The sequence below is a fragment of the Centruroides sculpturatus genome, unplaced genomic scaffold (assembly GCF_000671375.1).
Source record: "Centruroides sculpturatus isolate CEXI.00-Female unplaced genomic scaffold, Cexi_2.0 scaffold68, whole genome shotgun sequence".
In the NCBI taxonomy this organism is placed as follows: Eukaryota; Metazoa; Arthropoda; class Arachnida; order Scorpiones; family Buthidae; genus Centruroides; species Centruroides sculpturatus.
The window spans coordinates 417383-444945 of record NW_019384331.1 but is presented as its reverse complement, the minus strand read 5'-3'; the positions used below and the strand labels follow the sequence as shown (position 1 = coordinate 444945).

The 27563-nt window shown below is 31.4% G+C and overlaps 2 protein-coding genes across 5 annotated transcripts in view; both read right to left on the bottom strand.

The window, feature by feature from the left end:
- Nucleotides 1-18: 18 nt before the first annotated feature.
- On the bottom strand, nt 19-1523 carry LOC111629811 (acid-sensing ion channel 1-like). The gene is made up of 3 exons (XM_023373723.1): nt 1141-1523; nt 943-1038; nt 19-43 (listed from the first exon to the last, which is right to left on the bottom strand). Exons 1-3 carry the CDS (start codon nt 1521-1523, stop codon nt 19-21), a joined length of 504 nt encoding a protein of 167 aa, XP_023229491.1.
- Nucleotides 1524-20846: 19323 nt separating this feature from the next.
- Nucleotides 20847-27563, bottom strand: part of LOC111629950 (protein 4.1-like) — a 55475-nt gene continuing 48758 nt past the window's right edge. For all 4 annotated transcript variants that reach the window (XM_023373915.1, XM_023373922.1, XM_023373937.1 and 1 more), the window contains exons 14-17: nt 23797-23988; nt 21444-21680; nt 21074-21262; nt 20847-20991 (exon numbers count right to left, since the gene is read on the bottom strand). In XM_023373915.1, the coding sequence (XP_023229683.1) occupies nt 21080-21262; nt 21444-21680; nt 23797-23988 (612 nt within the window). In that variant the 3' untranslated portion in view covers nt 20847-20991; nt 21074-21079. The remainder of the gene's footprint in view (nt 20992-21073; nt 21263-21443; nt 21681-23796; nt 23989-27563) is intronic.

The following is a 27563-nucleotide window of genomic DNA, read 5'->3' as shown; positions in this document are numbered from 1 at the left end:
ATAATTGAATTTGTAATTTCATAATTTCTTCGTCTGATAAAGACTAAAAATAAAATAAATTATTTAAAGATAACTATAACTTAATATTTTTATTTAAAAATAAGTCTAATACAATAATACACAATTTACATTTTTAGCACTCTTCAGCGTTACTTATACTTATCTATATATAATTTTTTAACATAGTTCTATAGTTAAGGCATCAGCCTATCACTAGGAAATGAGAGTGAGTACCGCCTCAGTATTTTCCATGGGTTATCTGTCCGGGATATTTTGGGTACATTCTTTATTACCCAGTTGCCCCATTGTGAGTCTGACCGAACTAAGTTCGAAAAAAAGGATGGTACAACAATACGTAATCCTCTTCTCGAACAGATTTGAGTTTGAATCCTTGTGATTTTCTATGGGCAGAATGCTGTTCCTCATTCTTCNTGTCTAACATAGAAAAGTCATTGATTTGCCCCGTTGTGGTCCCGACCGAACCTATGATGAGTTTGGAAAAAGGTATCTAACACCTTAAATAGGAACCAATTTCCCATAGAAAGTCCTCCCAATAGGTACTCACCTTATTAGATCATCTATGTGTTGTGTTGCCTTATTCCGTCAAATTAATTGATGTATAATTTTTGTTTTTTTAACGAATAACTTCCCCATGGCTTCCTTATATTTTTAATGTTTCCATGGAAAATTATTGCAATTATTTTTAAATGAATAACAATGTATAAGATGTGAAATTTTTAACACGCAAACATGATTTACATTATACTTGTACGTGTAAATTATGTTTATGTGAGACACTTATTAAAATGTATATGATCATCAATGATGGCTGAGGATGATTAATAGTATAATTGATCCTAATTAAATGTACATTTTAACAAGGTGTGCTTCTTCTGTTTCTACATTTTTTCTACTTTTTTTAAAATTAAAATATAAATATACATTACATCATAATATCCAAAATACATTACATCGGGACAGGTTTTATTCACATTTGGTTTGCTTTCCAAGTATTTACAATATTGACTTTTGCGAATCCTACACGAGAAGAAATATATTTATGTATATAAGCAGGTAAATAATACGATTATTTTTAATTATTTTGCAGAAAATTAATACAATTTTTCTTAATTTATTTACCTGTTAGAATTGCAAATGGTTACAGATGGAAATTCCAAAACTCCTTCATTCAACACAAGAACTTCAACAGTTGTTGGATAATTGGAAAAATGAATTAAGAAACTAATTGTTTGAAAAAGGAATCCTGCCATACATCCAGAAAAAACAATCACCCATAAAATTTTTCTATAAATTTGCTTAGTAGATGCTATCTGACTGACTCCATTGATACTCGAACTTCCTAATATGACAGAACAATGATTCCAAAAGTCTTCTTCTTCTTCTTCGTTCTTCATGTATGAAGAAGAAGAATTCGAAAATCTTGCTGCTTGTCTGGCATAACCGTGTTTAGGACAGTTGTAACAATAAGCAGTACGTACTTTAACTCTATGATCGAAGCTCATTGTTATGCTGTACAAAAAAAAAAAAAGGAAACTGTAAATAAAAATTTTTAAATATTTAATGTTTTATATAAAACTGAAGAGTTTTTTTCAGATATAATATTAAATAAATTAGAGTATAGAGTGATATTTTTGGATGGTATAAGGCAACACAACGTATGGATGATTTTTCAAGAGGGGTACCTTCAGGTTTGACTTTCAATGATAAATTGGCTCCAATTTAAGTGTTAGATTGTTTTTATATGAGATCTGCCGAGAAGATGGCCTTTTATGGTAAACTGGCATCTATTTAGATGTTAAAAATGTGAAAAAAAAAACCCGGAAAACTCCATGTGACTAACCTATTGGCGAAGCATGAACCAACGATCAGTGTTTAGTGATGTTATCCACTCGACTAGTGGACACATCATTTGTTAAATTAAAAATAATATATATAAAAATTAGCACCAAATGACAATTTATAAATTGAATAATTTGATAGTTTTCGATTAAAAGAAATCAAATCACTTAGCACAAAATGGCATTTTTTTTTTATATATGAAACAATTTAACATAAATGAAATGCATTTTTAATTAGAATAAAACATTTAAATTAAGTATAATTTAATTGAAAAATGTAGATCAAGGATTTATATTTATTTATTTATTTATTCTATAAAATGTTTACTATAAAGACATTTTCGTTATAGTAAATATATATATATATATATATAACTTACTGTATAAGCTTTNATCCAAAATATTATATTTATCACGTATTTAAGATTTAATAAATTACAATTTATCTAATTTAATTATTCTAGTTAATAAATTCGAATACGATAATGTTACATTTGTGTTTCCCAACCTCTTCCAGATAAGAGCGCACTGCTATACAAAAACGTTAAGTAAGTCGATCGCGTGCTACTGATTGAAACATTACATACTAAATCACGAATTCTTTCGATTTTTTGCTGGAAATAATAATCGTATCGTATTATAATTCAATTTATTAATATAATTTTAAATCATTTTTTATTATATAATGATATTAAAATTATTTTTTTAATTTATAAATAAAATTTATTGATTTTTTTTAATAAAAAAGGATTGAGTTTGTACACGAATGGGCGCAAAGTAAACACACTCAAATAATTGAAAATTTTTAAAAATAATTTTATAGCCTATAATGTATACATATGTTATATAAATATAATTTAAGATAATTTAGTTTAAATTAAATATTTAAAAGTAATAAAATAAATGATGGATCCTTTGGATATGTTTGAAGAACGGATCTCTTGATCGTCTCATAAAGGATCCGTGAAATAAGGGCCCTTTAAGCGTAATTAGACGACCATCATAGAAATCCCTCACTATATCTCAACTTGGGGAGATGATAGGCCCTTTGATCCTCTTTATCCCTGATCAAGAGATCTCCTAAGAGACGGTGATCCCCTGAGATGACTGTCCTCTGAAATGATAGGTCCTTTGGCCCTAGATCAAGTCCAAAGTCCTCTTGACCCGTTGGACACGACAGATCTTATAGTTAAGTCTCCGCTACGGGCCCTAATCATAGAGTGTCGGTCATAGGCCCTCTGACAATTTTAATGGCAGAACAGAACTTCCACCATGGGATTAATTTCTCAGGGGAGTTCAAAATTCTGATAAGGGATCCGAATATACATAACCGATATATATATATATATCTAAAATATAAGGTAGAGGCCTCATTAAGGCCCACCAAGTTTGGATTATTACTCTGACCAATATCTTAGTCATTTCAGGAGGAAAAAATTGAAGTTGGTCAAAATAATAGTCCAAACTTAATGGGTCTTACCCTGCTTCTTACCTTCACTTAAAATTAGTGATTAAATTAAGGAAAACACCTTAAAACTATAAGAAATTTTCATTTTATCTATTTACCAAACGAAAATTTAACATTATTTAAATAAAATTTATGGGTTTTCTTCCAAATATTTTTACTAATATTTAAAATAAATACCCCCTCATTAAATGCTTTAAAACTAGCGAGATTGCGACTGCATAAACTTCGTAAACTTGCTCATAAAATACTTTTTTTTTATGATAAAAAATAAGCTTAAATATACTCGTAAGATCTTTATTATCAAGTTATTAATAAGAATTTTTAAAGATAAATTTGCGTGCGAATGCATTTTCTGAGTGTTAACTTCTGTATATCGATTGTTATCTGTATAACGTTACTTGTAACGTTATTCATTCGTAGCATAAATTAACTGGTGCATCGATCTTGCAGCGACACGTGTCAACAATGAACTATACATTTAAAATAAAAAACCAAAAAAAAAACGAGTAGTTTAATGTCCTTGCTATAATCAATTAGAGTTGTTTGTATAATTGAAATTTTCGCCATTTTGAATAGAGTAACTAGCTTCTGAATGTAGTTACACTGTAAAATATATAGAGCAGAGCTGTCTAACATAGAAAAGTCATTGATTTGCCCCGTTGTGGTCCCGACCGAACCTATGATGAGTTTGGAAAAAGGTATCTAACACTTTAAATAGGAACCAATTTCCCATAGAAAGTCCTCCCAATAGGTACTCACCTTATTAGATCATCTATGTGTTGTGTTGCCTTATTCCGTCAAATTAATTGATGTATAATTTTTGTTTTTTTAACGAATAACTTCCCCATGGCTTCCTTATATTTTTAATGTTTCCATGGAAAATTATTGCAATTATTTTTAAATGAATAACAATGTATAAGATGTGAAATTTTTAACACGCAAACATGATTTACATTATACTTGTACGTGTAAATTATGTTTATGTGTTTGTATGTTAAGATCTTAAAGAAAAATTACTATTGTGATTAGTGAAATTAGTGATTTTCTTGAAGATCTCGTTAAATCTTCGATTATATTTTTATATATCATCACATATTTATGCGAAAACTATGACAATTTTTTCCATAAAATCTTCATTAACTATACTTAAAAACTATCGTTTAAGAGACGTAAAATTCGTTTTAAAAAAGGACAGAATTTTATTCAGCCTTTATACATTTTTTACATTCATCTGCTTTCATAGGGTATAAAATTGATTTTCATGTAAATTTACATATAAGATTAGTTTCTCACGCGAAAAAATACCGAGAATATTGAGCGTAGATTACAAACTTCTCTTACATGACTGAGTTTATATTATTATTTTATTATTTATTACGATCGAATGTCGCTCCTGATCTCTTGAACTGATAAAGAACAGTATAAAGGCAGCTTAGCATTGATTACTTTATAAACTTTTCACACTTCCTAAAGTTTATATTATTATTTTATTATTTATTACGATCGAATGTCACTCCTGATCTCTTGAACTGATAAAGAACAGTATAAAGGCAGCTTAGCATTGATTACTTTATAAACTTTTCACACTTCCTAAAGTTTAAATTATTAATTTTTAATATTATAAAAGTATAAATTTTAATTTTAAAGGTGTAAGAGATATATATTTCAAGCAAAATTTGTCCTAAAATCACTATATAGATGCAATTCTTCAAGTTAAAGCTCCATTTTAGGCATCTACATCTACAAAAACACCCAAAATTTATGGGATAAACTATGAAAATATAGCCTTAAAGAAAATATTATCGATTATAGTAAAAAATAATTAAATATTTTCGCATTTATCTAGGTAAATATTATTGTCAAACAAACTCATTTAATGTGTAAATAAGCTACAAATCACCACTAGTTTAGTGTTATATAATATGTTTACATAAATTAAAATTAGATTATTTTTTTATTTTCCCGGTTATTATCTTTAATTTTCAGATTTTTGGATTCATGGGACCTTGAAACGTCGAGAAATACAAAAGANAATAATAATTAAGCACTAATTCGAAGACTTTAATGTGAGAAAATCGTGATTAAATACATCTAAATCATAAAATTCATCTTAATTATCATTAAAACTGATTAATCAACATTAAATTCGATTAATTAATTTAATATTTTTATGAGTAATGGTTTATTTAGAGGGAGGGAGGGCCACACATAAATACATAAATAATTCAACATAGAATGTAATTTTCTTATATATAATTATAAAATTAATGCTTAATTACAATTAAAACCCTTCGTTCGTGTTTCTTCTAGTGATATTCGATTTTAAAACATTAATTTCTTATGCATATGATCTTAATGGGCTTAGCAGCATGTTAAAGTTAAGTGGAAAATTTAATTTCCGTTTTCATGAAATACGTTTTTCAACTCCATTAATTCTCGGAACTATGGTGTAAAATATTAATAAAGAATTGGTTCCATTGATTTATTATATTAGAAACACAGGTGTTTTCGAATAACAGAAAGAAAATTCAAGGTTAATTTGGCATATTTGTGAGGGAAATAAAGTATTACATTAATTTACATTTAATTAATTAAATTTAATTGCTATAAGAAGATATTTCGCTTTACATTTGGAAGCAATTAGAAAGATTGATTAGCTGCAAAGACAATTTAATTATAATCAAAATTATTAATTGGGCAGCAAAAAAGGGGAGGGAATTTTTCTTTATGTACGAATGTGTTCGCCCTCTTTGAAGCTTTTAATTAATAACTCCTGTGCTTTTTGTGGAAAATTTCTGAAATTTTGTACAGAGGTTTGTGTATTAGGGGGATTGATGCTATTAAATTTTGGTGGTTAAAGGTCGACGGGATGGAGAGATAAACAGGATCGTGTTTCGTTTATCGAGTGGGGTCAAACTTAATGACGATCTTATCAGCACGTACAGTTTTTTTTTATAAGACCCAGCCCTAAGTGGGCACTTAAATATTTAAAAGTAATAAAATAAATGATGGATCCTTTGGATATGTTTGAAGAACGGATCTCTTGATCGTCTCATAAGGGATCCGTGAAATAAGGGCCCTTTAAGCGTAATTAGACGACCATCATAGAAATCCCTCACTATATCTCAACTTGGGGAGATGATAGGCCCTTTGATCCTCTTTATCCCTGATCAAGAGATCTCCTAAGAGACGGTNTTTCTATAAGACCCAGCCCTAAGTTGGCACTAAGAGGGCTTGTTAAAAGAGGCCCTCTTAGTGCCCACAGGGCGGAAAGAGTTTTAAAAGAATTCTACGATAGTGGTGTAATAAATATTTCTGCCACTTCGAGCGCTGAAATCGCTTCGCGGCGTAAGTTTGGCTCGAGTATAGGGAGATTCAGCTGTAAACATTCGAAATTCTTTTTAAAAACAAAGTTAAACCATGTTTTAATTAATATAGGATAGATTTAAAGTGTTAGAAATAAGGAGATTTAGGATTTATGGTGGCTTTGGAGTTTATCAAGGTTAAACCCATATCTTTTTTATTTATTTANTATACATATGTTATATAAATATAATTTAAGATAATTTAGTTTAAATTAAATATTTAAAAGTAATAAAATAAATGATGGATCCTTTGGATATGTTTGAAGAACGGATCTCTTGATCGTCTCATAAAGGATCCGTGAAATAAGGGCCCTTTAAGCGTAATTAGACGACCATCATAGAAATCCCTCACTATATCTCAACTTGGGGAGATGATAGGCCCTTTGATCCTCTTTATCCCTGATCAAGAGATCTCCTAAGAGACGGTGATCCCCTGAGATGACTGTCCTCTGAAATGATAGGTCCTTTGGCCCTAGATCAAGTCCAAAGTCCTCTTGACCCGTTGGACACGACAGATCTTATAGTTAAGTCTCCGCTACGGGCCCTAATCATAGAGTGTCGGTCATAGGCCCTCTGACAATTTTAATGGCAGAACAGAACTTCCACCATGGGATTAATTTCTCAGGGGAGTTCAAAATTCTGATAAGGGATCCGAATATACATAACCGATATATATATATATATCTAAAATATAAGGTAGAGGCCTCATTAAGGCCCACCAAGTTTGGATTATTACTCTGACCAATATCTTAGTCATTTCAGGAGGAAAAAATTGAAGTTGGTCAAAATAATAGTCCAAACTTAATGGGTCTTACCCTGCTTCTTACCTTCACTTAAAATTAGTGATTAAATTAAGGAAAACACCTTAAAACTATAAGAAATTCGTTTTAAAACTTACCTTGTAAATTAAACTTTCTAAATCTCCAAACTGACAAGAAAATCCCCTAAAACATAAGAGAAAAAAAACCTCTGTTTAAGGGTCAAAAGAATGTATTGAAGTGATAGCTGGGGCTGTGGACAAGGAGCAGCATTTATTGTGGTGCTGTTTCCAACTCATTCACCCTTCTCCTTGCAACTGGCAAACAATGATGTTCTTTTAACAATTCACCATCAATCGAACCGTTTTGCTTCAATCGCACGCGACGTCGCATGTCATTACAAAACCCCTTTTTTTCCCACTTCTTTCAGGTGTTTAGAAGGAAATAAGAGAAAGAGAAAAAGTCGAAAACGTCATCGATAATAAATAAAACCAAATAGAATATTGATGGAATGATTGTTTGAATCACTTCTTTCGATATTGATTTAACAGCGTTAAATGAGATTATAATAGCTACTTTATTTTATGTTCGTTTCAATCGCCTATATAAATTCCTTATATAACTAGCGTATGAACACAATTTTCTCCTATTTAAATTATACAATTTGCACTTAATTACAATTAAACTCGATTAATTTAATTAATTTAATAATTCTACGGGGCCCTTTCTTTGGAGTATTTTCTTCGTCCTTCCTAATATCGAGTTAATTAATCTGTTTTAATGATAATTAAACACTAATTTTATGTTTTTAATATGAGAAAATTGTCTTTAAGTTATATGGCAACACAATTTCTCATGCTAAACTCATTAAATTACTACTTAATTACTATTAAAATTAATATAATTAATTTAATGGATAGAAATGATTTTTTGGGGCCATTCTTTCATACTTCTACATAAGTTTCATACATAAGTAACATAAAAAAAAAACAATTTTCTTGTATTAAAATTATAAAGTTAATACTTAATTAGCATTAAAATCCATTAATTAACTTCGTAGTTCTATAGATATTAGATTTTTTGTGAGGATTGGGCCTCTCAAACTACGTAATTTCTGTATATAAATTATAAACAAAACCATTTCTTTGCATGAAATTTGTTAAATTATCACTTAATCACTTAATTAATTAATCTAATTATTTGTATGGGTAATAGTTTCATAAGCCTATATTATGCCATTCTTTTCACACTCCTACATTCAATTAATTAATCCATTTTAATAATAATTAAGCACTAATTCGAAGACTTTAATGTGAGAAAATCGTGATTAAATACATCTAAATCATAAAATTCATCTTAATTATCATTAAAACTGATTAATCAACATTAAATTCGATTAATTAATTTAATATTTTTATGAGTAATGGTTTATTTAGAGGGAGGGAGGGCCACACATAAATACATAAATAATTCAACATAGAATGTAATTTTCTTATATATAATTATAAAATTAATGCTTAATTACAATTAAAACCCTTCGTTCGTGTTTCTTCTAGTGATATTCGATTTTAAAACATTAATTTCTTATGCATATGATCTTAATGGGCTTAGCAGCATGTTAAAGTTAAGTGGAAAATTTAATTTCCGTTTTCATGAAATACGTTTTTCAACTCCATTAATTCTCGGAACTATGGTGTAAAATATTAATAAAGAATTGGTTCCATTGATTTATTATATTAGAAACACAGGTGTTTTCGAATAACGGAAAGAAAATTCAAGGTTAATTTGGCATATTTGTGAGGGAAATAAAGTATTACATTAATTTACATTTAATTAATTAAATTTAATTGCTATAAGAAGATATTTCGCATTACATTTGGAAGCAATTAGAAAGATTGATTAACTGCAAAGACAATTTAATTATAATCAAAATTATTAATTGGGCAGCAAAAAAGGGGAGGGAATTTTTCTTTATGTACGAATGTGTTCGCCCTCTTTGAAGCTTTTAATTAATAACTCCTGTGCTTTTTGTGGAAAATTTCTGAAATTTTGTACAGAGGTTTCTGTATTAGGGGGGTTGATGTTATTAAATTTTGGTGGTTAAAGGTCGACGGGATGGAGAGATAAACAGGATCGTGTTTCGTTTATCGAGTGGGGTCAAACTTAATGACGATCTTATCAGCACGTACAGTTTTTTTTTATAAGACCAAGCCCTAAGTTGGCACTAAGAGGGCTTGTTAAAAGAGGCCCTCTTAGTGCCCACAGGGCGGAAAGAGTTTTAAAAGAATTCTACGATAGTGGTGTAATAAATATTTCTGCCACTTCGAGCGCTGAAATCGCTTCGCGGCGTAAGTTTGGCTCGAGTATAGGGAGATTCAGCTGTAAACATTCGAAATTCTTTTTAAAAACAAAGTTAAACCATGTTTTAATTAATATAGGATAGATTTAAAGTGTTAGAAATAAGGAGATTTAGGATTTATGGTGGCTTTGGAGTTTATCAAGGTTAAACCCATATCTTTTTTATTTATTTATTTGTTAATATTAGGTGAATTTTTGTAGTTTGCAGTGAGAATGAAGCTGTATTAAAAAAAAAAACAATATAAGTTGTGAATAACACGTATTGTGTTTATTAATGACATAGAGAGATTAAAGTTGAACCAAAAAAAGTTAATAACACATTAGAGAGGGAGATTAAAAGTCAGTAATTTAGTTCTTAGATTTCAAATATAAGCTGTTAGAGGAAAAAGAGAAAATTCCAACTGTTTAGACAACATATTCAACATATTTACGGGAACACATAATAACTTAAGGTAATTAGAAGATAACGAGTTAGAAGTTGACATATAAAATAGGCAAATGTGGGATACCAATAGGAGTTCAGACAGTATTTTTAGATATTGACAGTGATAGTGATTAGTGATGACATGGAGTCTAAAAGATAGAGACATTAGTGATGTTTTAGGCCTGTATTAACAAAGGACAGGTGTAGTAGGCCATCAATAAATCTTTATTCATATTCTACTTTTCATAGTGCAGAATATTATATAAATTATGTAGAGCTAATATAGTGCCATAAGAAATATAATTTCTCATGTCAAAAATACAAAACTGTTTCATCCCAAATACTATTTCTCACTGTACCAAGTAAAATTGTATAGCACACTTTATAGTGATAAAGTTAAACTATTTTTAAAATAATTTTAAGTTATATTTATCAACTTACAACAAGAATTTCGTTTCTCCTAGATTTTTATTAAACTCCTAGATTAGTTTCCTTTAGCAGCCACAGTTGGCGCAACAGTCTACATTAGTAGACTGTCGCGCCAACTGGCGGACAAGCCAAGTGATGGACAAAGCAACTACTCGTTCACTAAATCATTAATGAGTTGAAATCGCTAGATTTTCACTGGTGATTAAATGCAAAATGGAGTAATGTACTATAGACCTTTTTTTTTATTATACAATTTAATTAGAATATATTTTTATTTTCAAAAAGTAATCGTAACCTACGGGCCGGGAAATTAGAAAAAAACGAATAGGAAAAAATGCTTACAAATAAAGCCTTTAGGCGGCGCTGTGAGTATTGCGCCACCTAACGGTTAAAAAGTTGAAAACAAAACACGTTATTGGTGTATAGAAACATTTTAATAACATGATAATTTTAAATTACAGATGAGAATGTGCATAAATCCATTTAAACTAAACCTATTTAAAACCTGGATAAATTAATTTATCCATATTTTAAATAGAGATCTGTTTAAAACTGTTATATTGCTTTATATTGCGAATGAAAGTTTTGTACAGTGCTGTACATAATGTTCTGAGTAAATAAATTTGCATTTTACTGTTTTATTTTATTACATATGCATGACAATATAATTATGAAAAACATAACTTAACCTCTGATACATTTAAATAGTCATAGAAATTTAATCCAGATAAAGACAATAAATTAAATTTGCGTAAAATATTGAATAAAACAATTTTGGAATTGGATCGATTGCTAATACAGAAAATGCTAATTTCGGCATTTATTTTTTTTGCAGTGGTTTTTCTTTTCCCCATTTCTCGTGATTTCAATCTTGGTCATTCTCCCCTGCTTAATTTCTCTTATCATAAATCTATGCCAACGCCGACGGAGGAGATATCCAATTACAGATTCAGAAATGGAATCTCAGGAACGAACATCAAGAAAACCATTTTCGTACGAAAACAATAAGGATGAAGAACCTTTACTCAAAGAAGATTCTTCTCGCGAAAGTGAAGTAAAATCATCGATTCCGATAAGTCTTCAACACACAGTCGATCTGATAGAAACAGAGATTCTGGTCGTGGATCTTGATGACATTTAAAATATTCTTCCTGATTGCTTTGAAGATTCGAGTGTACCACAAGAGGAGCAACAAACCTATGGGGAGGAAAGGGGCCGACATTTTTGAATAGACCATTGCCTGAAAAATTTACATATTTTGATCTATACCAAGCATGGACTAATTACACCTATTTTCATAAATAACTTTTTATTTATTAAAAGTGGAATGATCCATTACTATTTAATAGGAAAAGTACTGATCACACGATATAGGCGGATTACTATCGTTGCGGTTTAATTAAAAGTCAACAAAGATGGCGACTTATAATTATAGTTATTTGACGATTGCCGGAATTAAAAAAGACTGGAAACGTTGTTGCTGGAGTTTTCCGTCATTCTTTATTTGTTTTCATTCTTAATAACTGCTACCATTACGTTAAGTCTTTAGTTAGGTCTGAAAGATATTAAGATTCGGGGTCATATATCCCGAACCAATGGTTCGATTTTCTACTTTAAATTTCTCCTTTTGATTTAGTAATAATTTTATATATTTACACACGAGAAAAATTAACAATTTATCAGATACATTTTTTGAAAATTACATAAGGAAATGTATACCTATTTAGGTAATACCCCAAAATCTTCAGCCATTAACAGATGGAGCCACATACTATTTAGACACTTGCCGGGAAAGCTATGCAACTCGTCGCTGGATTTTTACTCGGAAATTTATTTTCTCGTCACCTATTTATGTTTTTACGAGCAATTATTTATTGTGGTATCGTCACAATCCCAGGCTACAATTTTCAATCATGTTTTTAATTAATTTAATATTTTTATGAGTAATGGTTTNGATTATAAAATGTAAAATTCAAAATATACAAGTTTTCAGATGTATAAAATGACGAATTGGATGTGTGTAAAGTGGTTAATAAAGTGATCGATCTATTACATACAATTCGTTTAGACCAGTGGTTTCCAATTAGTTTTTCCTGCGTACCACTTCAAGAAAGAGCTCAAACCCGCGTATCCCTTACAACAGAAATTCATATTAATCCATACTAATATTATAAATTCGAAGATAATTCTGTCTGTCACCTTTTCACGTCTAAACCGCTGAACAGGGTTTAATGAAATTTGGCGCAGAGATACCTTACATGTTGGAGATGGACATAGGCTGCGAGAAAATATCTTACTCCCACGAGAAAATTCGATATAATGCGGGCGAAGCTGTGGGTTAGTGTTGCCACCTTTTCAAAATCGCTGACCCGGACGGCAGGTTTGTTTGTTTGAACAGAAGTTCCTGACGCATGCGCAATGCCATTTTGCAATGCGAAGAATAACATGCAGTGCATGCCCGGTTCTAAATCAGTTACAGTTAGGGACTAGGAACACTTGAGTAGGAGTAACATAAGTACCTAAATTAAGAAAGAACAACTACAGATGACTTAGCTCTATTGGATATTGGAGATGTGTACGAATACAAATCGTGAAAGCTAAAGAAAAAAAAAAAGGTCGACAGGTTGCGCACGATATTCCCGGACAAAATTAATAGTTTACCAGGACAGTGAATCGATTCCCGGACTGTCCGGGTGAAAACCGGAGGGGTAGTAACACTACTGTGGATAGACAGAAAGTGATAAATAGAATAAGTTTTTTTTTACATTTATTACCTTTAAAATACAATTCTAATAATAATGAAAATAACATAAGGTTATTTAATTTTAATGNTATTTAGACACTTGCCGGGAAAGCTATGCAACTCGTCGCTGGATTTTTACTCGGAAATTTATTTTCTCGTCACCTATGTATGTTTTTACGAGCAATTATTTATTGTGGTATCGTCACAATCCCAGGCTACAATTTTCAATCATGTTTTTAATTAATTTAATATTAAATATTTGCTCTCTACTTTAAATTAACAGTGCGAGAAATTTAAAGCCTTTACATTACTTTAATAAAGCCTTTGTACATTATACTTTTCCCGTTAGCAAATGAGTCGTGCCGGTCATCTAAGTAACCTTTTTGAGGAGAAATTTTCGCCCTACGCTGGTTTTCAGGAAACAGTGTGTCTTTTCGCCATAGATTTTAAAATGGTCCGGGATTATTTCGATTAATTTTTAAAACTCATAAACCGAGAAAAATATATTTTTACAAGTTTTATGGAGGACAATTTACGATTTATTTCAAATAATAAAATTGTATTATAAAATGTAAAATTCAAAATATACAAGTTTTCAGATGTATAAAATGACGAATTGGATGTGTGTAAAGTGGTTAATAAAGTGATCGATCTATTACATACAATTCGTTTAGACCAGTGGTTCCCAATTAATTTTTCCTGCGTACCATTTCAAGAAAGAGCTCAAACTCGCGAATTTCTGCTATAAGGGGTATAGCAGAAATTCATATTAATCCATACTAATATTATAAATTCGAAGATAATTCTGTCTGTCACCTTTTCACGTCTAAACCGCCGAACAGGTTTTAATAAAATTTGGCACAGAGATAGCTTACACGTTGGAGATGGACATAGGCTACATTTTACTGCGAGAAAATATCTTACTCCCACGAGAAAATTCGATATAATGCGGGCGAAGCTGTGGGTTAGTGTTGCCACCTTTTCAAAATCGCTGACCCGGACGGCAGGTTTGTTTGTTTGAACAGAAGTTCCTGACGCATGCGCAATGCCATTTTGCAATGCGAAGAATAACATGCAGTGCATGCCCGGTTCTAAATCAGTTACAGTTAGGGACTAGGAACACTTGAGTAGGAGTAACATAAGTAACCTAAATTAAGAAAGAACAACTACAGATGACTTAGCTCTATTGGATATTGGAGATGTGTACGAATACAAATCGTGAAAGCTAAAGAAAAAAAAAAGGTCGACAGGTTGCGCACGATATTCCCGGACAAAATTAATAGTTTACCCGGACAGTGAATCGATTCCCGGACTGTCCGGGTGAAAACCGGAGGGGTAGTAACACTACTGTGGGTAGACAGAAAGTGATAAATAGAATAAGTTTTTTTTTACATTTATTACCTTTAAAATACAATTCTAATAATAATGAAAATGACATAAGGTTATTTAATTTTAATGTGACAAATGTGCACGATTTTCTTTGCACAACTTTGTAAAATCTGGTTGCTTTTTGGTCAGCTTCAGTCTCGNAATGCCCCACAAGAACGAACGGGTTAAGAATAATAAAACTTATATTTCTATTAGAATTGGTAATTACAATAAAAACTATTCGAAACGGAAACCTGCCAAACCGGAAAAATATTCGGTACCGTACGAGTCCGGCTTACACAGGTTTCATTGTATTTGTTTTATTAGTAACTAGCGGATATATCCGACAGTGCACGGCCAAAAACTAAGACTAAACGTTAAAATAAAGCCATATTATAAGTTCGGGTTTTAGCGCATCATTGTTATGTTAATAACGAAGTGTCGAGACGATAAAACCAGAAGTGGGGTGGTCCAAGTTTCGCGAGTCTTATATTTTCCTCGGGGTCCCAAAGAATACGTATGAAAAATTTGGTGCAGATCAGACAAATGATTTAGGAGTTAATACAGTAGCCCCTCGTTATATCGCGCTTGTCGGAAGATAAAGAAAACGCGCAATATAACGAGGGGCAACTGTATTAAAATTATGCCTTTACATATTAATCAGTTATCAAAAATTTATACTGTAAATTACTGGTAGGTTAGTTTAGTTAGTGAGCAAGTTAACGTTAAAAATAATGGTCCACCCATTATTTGTTTGATTACTTCATCTCGTGCATTTAAATTTTAAATCGACCGGTTTTAGATTGCCGCGCGTACCCCTTCATGCAATTTCGCGCACCACTAATTGGGAACCATTGTTTTAGACAATCTTAACGATTTTCTAATAAAAATCAGCAAAGAAAAGAAAGGTTTCTTGCATAGAATCTTCGAAGAGAGATCTTCAGACAAGAAGAAAAATATAGAGGACAAAGAGATGAAGAATGGTTTATTTGATTATGGAAACGAGACACTTGGACCATCCACCGAAAGGAAATGCTCCCGTGAAAACTTTCTAAAGGACACAGGCTTTTATTTTGGTTTTAGTAACGTAAAGAAAACCCAGAAAATCAAGGATGATTTCAAAGAATTAAATTTCTCAATTTCGTATTCACGTATGGCTGTTCTGAACTGTGCCCAAAATGTGGGCCAGCCACATATGTCTCCTTTAAAAGTATCAATGTTAATTTTGGGTAATTTATCTTACAAGGCCTACGAACAGTTTGTCGAAGCTCAGGAAATAGTCTCTAGTAAACGTTCCCTTATATATCTACTTGCACGATTCTTATGTATAATAATTTTGTTCTTACATTCTTCCACCCTTCTAAGCTAGTCTTCGAAATCATCAAGATTCGTTACTTCGATTTTCTTACTTTATCTAATAACTAGTAGATGAACCCGGCGTTGTTCGAGCAAAAAATAAAACCAGCAAAGATTATTAGATTATTTCGTACTTCTAACCCTTCTATTATATTATATAAATATTTGATTTATATAACTACGAATCTTATCTTACGTAAGGGTTTTAAACACCATGTGCCTAATGTCACGCATTTTAAAAATTCTTTAAACCGTGTACAGTACAGGAATAAATAATTTTTAAAATGTATTAGATTGGTCACTCGGTGTGATGAACTCTTATGTAAGATAACCTTCGTAGTTATATAAATCAAATGCTACAGTAGTCAGCACTAAACTTAGACCAGGCCGCAGTTAACGTGTTTTTCAATGGATAGGTTTAAAAAGAAGTAGCTTTTATTCATTGCATGAATGTTTTACATAATTTAAAACAAATATACAGTAATTAATCATTATTTTTGCTAAATATCAACTTGATATCTTGCAAGTTTAACAAAATTGAGCCAGTCAAACTTGAGTCACAGGCATCAAAAAACATAGACCATTGCCCATTTTTTGCCAATGAACATAGACCAGCCGATAATTTGCATTTATATAATGTTACAATTGCAGTATTTCTGAAACAACTGATTATTTTAGCATCACTTTAGATTATTTTAGCATTATTTTAGCTTGCAGTGATCCTGTGAATGATATAAGGTGCTTTTTTTAGTTTTATTTACGAACCTTTGCATTTTGTCTACAATGGCCAGAGGAAAAGCTATTTCAGAAGATTTAAGGAATGCTATCATTGCTAAAAACAGTCGCGGCATGTCTGAGAGAGCTATTAGTAAAGAGCTAATGCTAAGCGAGACAACAGTGCATCAGATTATTGTTCATTACACTAACCACGGTCGTGTTATACCTATCAAAGCTGCTGGACATCAGCGAAAAGTTCAAAAGTTGATGATAGGAGTTTGAAAAGAATCGTAAAACCAACTGTCGTGTCACAGCATTGGATGTAACTACAACATGGACAACTGGAAGGAATGTATCTGTTTCGACAACACGCAGGAAACTGCAAGAAATGTATTTCCGGTTCTATACACCACGTGAGAAGCCTTTGCTGACAGCACATCAAAACAAGAAACGGGTACAGTGGGCCAAAGAACATCTTTCCTGGTCTCAACAAAAGTGGCATGAAATTCAGTAGTCTGATGAATCAAATTTGAATTACCAGCAACAGACAAATGCAAACGTGTCATTCGATCTGCCAATGAAGCTAATGATCCATCGTTGTTAAACCGCTCAGCGAAGTTTCCTGCCAGCGTATTGATTTGGACCCCCAAATCAATACGTGTGTATGAGCGCCAGTGATTTGGGTCAGCTGACATTTGTTGATGGAACACTTGCTTCAGAGCAATACATTAATATTCTACAACAGTGTTTACTTCCGTCAATAGCAAAGCTATATTCAAACAGAACATGCATTTTCCAGCAGGATGGGGCCATATGTCATACAAGCAGAAAAACAAAACAGTGGCTTACAGAAAAGAACACAGTTCTTCCTTGGCCATCCAACAGCCCAGATCTTTCACCAATTGAGAATGTATGAAACATTATGAAGAGACGTCTGCGAAAAACACGCCCTTGGACAGCTGAAGTACTAAAAGCTTCCATCCTATCTAGAATTTCATAACGGCAGATGAATGTGAACACCTAATCAACAGCATGCAGAAACGCATGGAAGGTGTTCTGGCCACAAAAGGTGATCCAACAAAATATTAAACATGCAGTCTATGTTCATTGACCAGGGCAACGCAGCGGCCTGTTTTTTTTTAATGCCTGTGACTCAAGTTTGACTGGCTCAAGTTTGTTAAACTTGCAAGATATCAAGTTGATATTTAGCAAAAATAATGATTAATTACTGTATATTTGTTTTGAATTATGTAAAACATTCATGCAATGAATAAAAGCTACCTTTTTTTTAAACCTATCTATTGGATGGCATGTTAACTGCGGTCTGGTTTAAGTTCAGTGGTACCTACTGTAAATGCCCCACAAGAACGAACGGGTTAAGAATAATAAAACTTATATTTCTATTAGAATTGGTAATTACAATAAAAACTATTCGAAACGGAAACCTGCCAAACCGGAAAAATATTCGGTACCGTACGAGTCCGGCTTACACAGGTTTCATTGTATTTGTTTTATTAGTAACTAGCGGATATATCCGACAGTGCACGGCCAAAAACTAAGACTAAACGTTAAAATAAAGCCATATTATAAGTTCGGGTTTTAGCGCATCATTGTTATGTTAATAACGAAGTGTCGAGACGATAAAACCAGAAGTGGGGTGGTCCAAGTTTCGCGAGTCTTATATTTTCCTCGGGGTCCCAAAGAATACGTATGAAAAATTTGGTGCAGATCAGACAAATGATTTAGGAGTTAATACAGTAGCCCCTCGTTATATCGCGCTTGTCGGAAGATAAAGAAAACGCGCAATATAACGAGGGGCAACTGTATTAAAATTATGCCTTTACATATTAATCAGTTATCAAAAATTTATACTGTAAATTACTGGTAGGTTAGTTTAGTTAGTGAGCAAGTTAACGTTAAAAATAATGATAAAATAAAATAAATAAAAAATTTTGGGGTCTTGCTTGTAGTTTGTCATTGTGTATGTTTACTTTTCGCGCTGTCTGTCTAGCTGTTTAGTAGTATTAAGATTCGCGCTCGCGTTCAGTTTTATTAGTAGATACAGTATGTCTTTCTACTAACAGCCACTTGGCACTAACTTCTACACTTAGCTATTCGTGGTGGCACACTCAGGTTTCTTTAGACCCTTCGGGGCACTACAGCCTTGCAGCCTAAAAACTGCACGCCAACATCAAACATTAGCCTTATGTACTGTACTGTACGTTTTTCAGAGGAATCCTACCTTTTTCTACTGTCTATCTCCTCTCATTCCTTCTTACCCTCTTTTCTGCCGGCTAAACATCTAGTGTACGGTCGATGTATTTCTTGTATATAGGTATATAAATTACTGATGAAATATGGAATATAATCTGCTCATTTACTTCAATAATGATCCAATTTTGGCTGTCAGAGATGAATGAGACAAATGATTTTAAGAGTAATATGTTGTCATTTAGTCATAAATTAATAGTTCAGATAAGATCTAACTTTGTTGGAGAGATTTAGAGGTCAGACAGATGACAGTGGAAATTATTGGTCTACAATTTTTTTAAAATTGCAGGCCAATTTGTCTAAGCCAAGCATTAAATGCAATTACAATTTTCTATCATAACTTCTAAAGAAAAATAATATATTTTTTTGACTTGTCTAAATATGTTTGGTTTTTATTTTAATTCAACATAATATAAAATAAAATAACAAAAGAAATATTCAAAGCACAGATATTTTCAGCATCTTTAATGCCATTCTCCAGCCTCCAAATTAGAAAAAAAAAACTGTTCTATCAAACAGAATCTGTTCTAGTTTTGTATGTTGAATTATATTTAAAATCAACAAAGCAATTAAAGAATTATTATTCTGAAAAGACTTGTGATTATAAAAATAAAGAGTAGTTTCAGTAGGCTACAAAAACAATTAGGTGAAAGATGTGGATTCATTTGATCCCTAATGCAGTGATGGTATCTTATTTGTCGCATCAAATTGGGATGCCCAACATTTGAAATGTAAAGTAGACACACAACTGACTGAAAAATTCTTTTTATATAAACCATATTTTATTTTAGAACAGCAAATACAGCAGTGGTTATAAAATTTTCACATTTTATTTAAATTTAAAATTACTTCTTGCATACAAATATTTTTAGATGCCCTGCACCTTTATTAAAGTGACTATTCGTCATGATAGATGAAAAGTAAAAAAACAACCAAAAAATAAAATAAACAAAAAATATATATATATATATATATATTTATATAATTTTCTCTCTCTTATGCAATTATTTTCTTTTATCGAAGATGGCATTTCTCTAATATATAATTATCAAAAGTATAAAGTTGACTAATGTTTTAATTTATAACAGGGAAAAAAGTATTCCAAGAGCTGCCAATTTTACATTTAAAAACTATTAATAAAATTATCTGACTATGGGAAAAAAATACACAAAAAATGATACGTGCAGTGCACATTTTATCCTAAGCGGACATTAAATATATAAATGCAATAAGTTTGTGTAAAAAAAATGTGATATATCTTCTACATATATATATAATTTTTTTTCCAATATGTATTTTAAAATACATTTTGTTTTTTTTTAATAATATATTTTTAAAATCTGTGATATCTTTAAACTTACAGGGAACTGTAACAAGCAATATGTATATATAATGTTTTTTTTTTTTTCATTTTTTAATAACATTTAGCACCGAGATTCTCAAATAAGAGGAATGCATACTTCGTTTAAGGCAGCTGAGCAAAGAAAGATCATTTAAAATAATGAAAGTTTTTGTATATGTTAACTTTTTTTGATGTAAACTAGAATTTCAATTCACAATATGTATACATACATAAACTTTTAAATATAAATGATAAGAAAATACTGCTTTAGTGATATGCCTTGTGAAAGCTGCAACTACAGCATGATTTCTATTCTAATATACATCGTGAATTTTCCATTACTGTACCTTGTCTCCTTCAAAAGCATCATTGTTAATTTATGTAATTATATTTTTTTTTTTTCCTTGGAATCACTTTCCAAATTAGTTCTCTATGATAGCAAAAATGTTTTAACGACAAGCAATACTCCCACAATGATTGTTTTGATCCTTCATTAAATTTACTTATATTATAAATTTATAATGATCTTTTTTCTGGAAAATAAGAAAAATTTATTAATGCATTACTACACATTATTATTATTATTATTGTTAAAATGCTAAATTAGCAGCTTACTAAATATCACTGTTTATTGGATTGTTGTTGGATTTCTATTTTCTCTACAGTCATGTCAGGATTCATCATGGTGGCCTCCTGAATGGCTTCTACCAGTGCTTGGTCGTGATCAACGGGATCGCCGTCACTCTGTATTGTAATTTTTTGTTCCACTCGTGTCTCAACCACTCCATTTTTCTCTGTTTTATACTACGTAGCAAATAAGCAAAGTTTAATATTATAATTTTATTCATTTTTAAAAATACTAATTCTTAAATTTGTTATTTATATATAAATTATGCATACACATATGAATAAGATCTATTTAAAAAATTATTGAATACAATTATATTAATTTTTTACAATAGAGAATAAGAATGTGCTACTTAACAGTTATTGTTTCAACAGTTCTTGTTTTACTGGAGACAGTTGAAGTGCTGATTATTTCACCTATTTCCTCTGATGAAGACAAGTTTGGTGGAGGACTTTGAGATTTTGGTGTTTGATTTGGAGGATATGTCACTTTACGTGTCTCTGTGGCAACAAGAGGAACAGTTGTGGTAGAATGTTGTTCGTTACTTACTGACGTAGGACTGTATTTGATTGTTTCAGTTTTCACAATAGCTGGCTGAAAGAAATTTTTAAAAAATGTAATATATACTTTAAAAATAATTTTTAAAACTTTTGAAAAATCTGAGATAAAAATTTTTACATTTCAAATAAAAGTATATATATACTTTTCAAAATAAAAAAAATTTCTGGTTGCAACAGATAAAAATTACTAATGCATAAAATAATATTTACAAATTGTACACAACCATACCACAATTTGTTATATACAGCTTCTTACACTGAAGAAAGAATTTCAACTTCTTTCATATCAAAAATATACAGGGATATAAATGTTAATTAAATTAATTAAACAAATATTAAACCATCAGTTACTTAATTTAATCTAAATTCATATGTAGATAATTAGTATCATTAATGTATAGATCTGTTAGAATTTGGCATGTTCATCCCTGTGTTGCTGAAATTTTAGCAAAGATTTTTAATTTTTCAATCAACAAATGCAAAATGAAATAAAATCATTCAATTTTTTTTAAATATCACATATAAATAAATTACAATCATATTTTTCTGGAAAAACTAAATCGATTCTCAATGTCTCATCATAATGATAACATTATCTGAACCGAAAATTAAACCTCTGGAGGTGAAAATTCAACTGCCATTCAAACTGAATGACTGTGGGAGAAGAGAACCATGGTTCCAACTATAGTTGATGAATTAAGAATCATTCCAAGAAACTTAAAATATCTTCAGAATATAGATTTAACATTCATATGCTGTATAAGACAACAATAGTAGTGTTAGTTATCCAGAATAATCTGATCCAAACACTTTCCAATAGATAATCACACTTGGTGGAAAAAAATAAAAATACCTTAACACCTGACTATGCTATGAGTTCATTATAAAAAGAAAATAATTATTCAAAGCTAGTATTATTAAATCTTGGTTGCTTGTTGTTCTCTATTAGATGTATTTTCTTAGTACAATGTTGCCATTGAGAACATATCACACAGGAACACTTTCAGAGGTAAAAGGTTGTTTTATTGGTGTGAACGGATATGCATTTTGGGCTTAACGCCCCTCTTCAGTCCTGAGATAGCGACAGTTAAACCAACATGACTCATAAGAAGATATACACGTAGTTGAAAAAGGAAAAAGGAGCTAAAAATTCTTTTGGCTCCACACATACACATATTAGGATAGTATAACATGTACTGTAGGGTGTGAAATAATTCTGATGAGATGTACAGAGAACATAGACAAGATACGAGAGGTTAAAAAGAAGTGAATAATCCTTATTAAATAGCATAATCCTTGGAAAACTTTCAGTGTATGTTACAAGGATTACTCACTTCTTTTTAACCTCTCATATCTTGTCTATGTTCTCTGTACATCTCATCAGAATTATTTCACACCCTACAGTACATGTTATACTATCCTAATATGTGTATGTGTGGAGCCAAAAGAATTTTTAGCTCCTTTTTCCTTTTTCAACTACGTGTATATCTTCTTACAAGTCATGTTGGTTTAACTGTCACTATCTCAGGACTGAAGAGGGGCGTTAAGCCCAAAATGCATATCCGTTCACACCAATAAAACAACCTTTTACCTCTGAAAGTGTTCCTGTGTGATATGTTCTCAACGGCAACATTGTGCTAAGAAAATACACAAAGCTAGTATTCTTTCACACATTACAACTTTATTTTTTGAATAAAAATTGATTATATATTGTGGCCGCCAGCACCAGAGATCCTGAACACTGTCTGGCAACACTTGCCAACAAGAGTGGCTGGCAACGTCAAAAAAAGGAAAGGCGCAAAACTTCGTTGGATTTTGTCCGGGTGTTGCCCGAGGATGTCTGTGACAGTTCTAACCTTTTCTAATAAAGTTCTTTTTTGTTACTGTTCGTGTTTGCCTGCTTAATGTTAGATCTAAACATCAGTAGGATTGAATGACAAAATATATTTTTGATTAATACAGTAGATTACAAATATTGTTTAAGTCTTTGTATAGTTTCAAATATTTAAATCGATTTTTTTAAAAAATTCTTATTTTAATGAACGTTATTTTCTCTAAAAACAACTATTAGTGTTTAAATTTCTAAATGTTTGTAATTTATTATTACAAGTTTTGTCTTACTCTATATAAAAATTCTATATTTTTTATACCTGGATATCATCAAGAGTGCCCGAAACAACTTTTGTACTTTTTGATATTTGCTGCGTCACAATTCTCTGTTCATTGAGAACAGTACTCGTCGCTTTGCTTTTCTCGACACCTTTTTCTGTGGGTTCTTCTACATGTTCTTTTGTCACGGTACTTGATTTTGATTCAAAAACTGTAGGCTTTATAGTTTCCAGCTAAAATAATAAATTTTTTACAATTAACAATAAAAATTAAAAAGCAAATTAATAAGATGTAATTCGTATTTCTCTCAGAATAAAATTTAAGATAAATATTTTGTATTTACTATAATAAGTACAATCAGTAATTCATAATTCTTGGCTAATTTAAATCTTTTACAGTGGTCACCACTTACAGTGATCACATTAGTTCAACGCTGTTTTGATAGTAAGCAGCTGGTAACAATATCTGGCAGTCAGAATACAGGGGCATGCATTTATGGCAGAGGTGTTCAGCAAGTCGGTCACAATCAACACATTAATCTCAAAAAAAATTAAATAAATAAAGAACATAAGCAAACATTTTTGTCTAAGCAATGTCATTTTTGTCTAACATAGATTGCAACTAGTTTTAATAAAACAAAAGTCAACTGCTAAAACAAGAAGTTGGCCACTTGCTTTACTATAGTCATAAAACTGCAGAAAACCAATTTGTGGTGTTATTTAATAAATAAAAATAGATACAGTATTATAATGGTTACTCCAACATTTATTTATTTAAAGTTTTCAATGTTCTAAAAATATCTTATTTAGGAGTAACAGTAATACAACAATTCTCAATTGGTGATACACAACTGGCATACAATACTTTAATAAATCTATAATTGGCAACATATTTAAAAAATAGCAGAGATAATTATTAATACTTCCAGAAAAGTAATAACTAATGTTTTTAAAAAGCTATTTCAAACTAATCCTATTTGTTGGTTATAAATATCATAAAAGTTCTAGTTTAATCTGTTAATAATAAGTGGCAGGCTGATCACAATAACTGGCAAGATTTTAAAAGGAAATGTAGAATCAAATTCGGAAAAATGGGTTTTGATTACATTAAGCAGCCGATAACATTAGCCAGGGATCGCAATAAGTGGCAAACACTGTATCGTATATTTAATTAATATGCATTTATGTCCTTAATTTAATCAAAATTATTCTTTCAATCACTATATCAGTGTATTTCTATTAATAGGACTTATCATACTGGTGTATAAGTTTACAGCCTCACAGTTACACAGATTAAAATTGTTTTATTTTCAATTACCTGTGGCATGTTCATTATATATATATATATACATATATAAATTTTATATATATGTTACCGGCAAAGTATGAAAAGCCGGCATTCTATAGAATACCTAGGCATTGTATATAATGCCTGGCGTTTTTAGGCAATCTATGAAATATGAGAATTATTACATACTTTCCCTAGGCATTGTATATAATACCTAGGCATTCTATAGAATGACAAATGCTATTTAGGCAAAGTATGAAAAAAGGTTCTGATAAGGCTATTATATAAATGACGTGCATTCCTCAAAAATACAAATGTTATTCTGAAAAAATAATGAGAGTGCCATTAAAAAAATTTATTCAAAATACGTAAAGAAAAATGAAAGTTGTACAAAACAAAATTTATGCCTTTCTTATTAAGGGAAACAAAATTTTCATATAAAAAATTACAATTAACCTACTTGTTGCAACATGGTAGGCTTGAATGACATTTTGAATTACATTTCATTACATTTTTCACGCAAAGACATTTCATATTTTGGCACTTTGTTTTACACATACATTTGACGAATCCTTGGCCGCTTCCACTGGACTGAGCAATTGCAACTGACCGGAGAGGAATTTCATGGTCAGGAATATCTTCAATTCTAAGCAAGTTCTTGGGGCATGGAGTGAATTGTGATCTCGCATATACTTGTTTTAAAATTCCTTCAGAAGTTCCAAGTCGGTAGAAACCATCCTCTGTCACACTCATTACAATTGCCAATATATTGCGCGAATCACCTCGCCCCTTGTCGACGTCAGGAATAGGAACTCGCACAGTAGTTCCCAAAGAAGCAGTGGGAAATTTTTTTTCCGAATTTATTTTCATTTTTTGGCTTGTATTTCCAGATTGATTTTAGAATTTATTTTACCTTCAATAGCATTTTCAGTTTTGAAACAAAGGGTGCACAAAATATCCATTTCATCATCTTTACTAGCATGGCCACAGAAGGTATGAATTTTTTGACGACATTTTTTGCATGCAAGTGCATCACTTGTTTCCTTTAAACACACACAACAGGTATCAGAAACGGAAATCTCTTCAGTAAGCATGTCTTCATCGTGTTGGTTTACTCCACTAACGACTATAATCTCATCTTGCGTAATCTGATTAGTTTCACCTTTTTCCATTGTTTTGACGCTTTCTATTACTTTTTCTAGCTGCTCCTCTGTATTTATGTCTTTTAATTCTGGTAGAAAAGAAAGCCCTACTTTAGGTTTGCAGCCAAAAAGAGCTTCGTATGGTGTTCTTTTGATCCCAGAATGATAAGCTCTATTTTTCATAAATTGAACGAAACGTAGTCCTTCACTCCAGCGGTCAGATTTGTTGTCCTGCATCCAAGTACAGAGCATATTTTCGATATCTTGATTAGCTCTTTCGACACTACCCTGGCTTTGTGAATGGCGAGGCTTCCCATGGACGATCTTCAGTGCTGGCCAAAACTCCTTCAAGCTGGTCACCACATTATTCGCAAATTCCCTACCATTGTCAGACTGTAATATAGACGGCGCTCCAAGCAACGAGAATATGTCCACTAGGTTGTAGGCTACTTCTTCAGCTCTTTTCGACGTTAGAGACTTAAGAATCACAAATTTTGTGAGATGATCTTGGTACACCATAATAAATTTGTATTCTCTATCTGGCTGAGACTGAAAGTCAATAAGATCTACTTGACAACGGGAATTAAATTCGGAAAAAATCATAGGTTTCACAACAATGCCCTTTTTAATACCTTTCTGTTTTTTCTGGCAAGGTTCACAAAGGTGGATGTACAGTTCAATATCATGACGTGTAACATTTTTGTATTTGATTGAAAGTTCTTTCAACATTCTATCACGTCCTCCGTGTCCAATAGCCAAATGAGCTTCATGAAGTACGTGAAATAACTCTGAGTCCGTGACGTAATACTGTATAGTACTGACGCCTTCTTTAACAGGATAAATGAGTTTACTTTTGTTTTCTACAATCATCACATCATAGCGATTCAGCAACCAATAGTCCCTGGGTTCCTTCTTAGTAGTCATTTTGGCTTTTTGTACATCATTTATTAACTTCTGGTAAGTAGTTTCGGTTAAGAAAATACTGTTTTTTGCAGCATTAACTCGAATTTTGCACAGTTCATCGTCGAATCGTTGTTTCATGTCTATAGACCATGACACCTTCTCCAACACTACAGCTTGCTCCTCCATTTTCATGGACCACAGTAAAAAACTAATTTTTTGTTGAACAAATTTAAGTAAAATTGCGTATTTTGACACTCCCGAACAAACCGCAAAGTGCAACTGACAAATTCTAAGCCTGAGCCGCTCGTTAAAAGTCACGTGCCTTGCCACGTGATATTTGAAACGAAACGGAGATGTATTTCATACTTTGCCGGTTTCTCATTTGGCATTCTATAGAATGCCTAGGAAATCTGTAAAATATAAATCGTTTCATAGATTGCCGGCTAGTTTTAGGCATTATATACAATGCCTAGGCA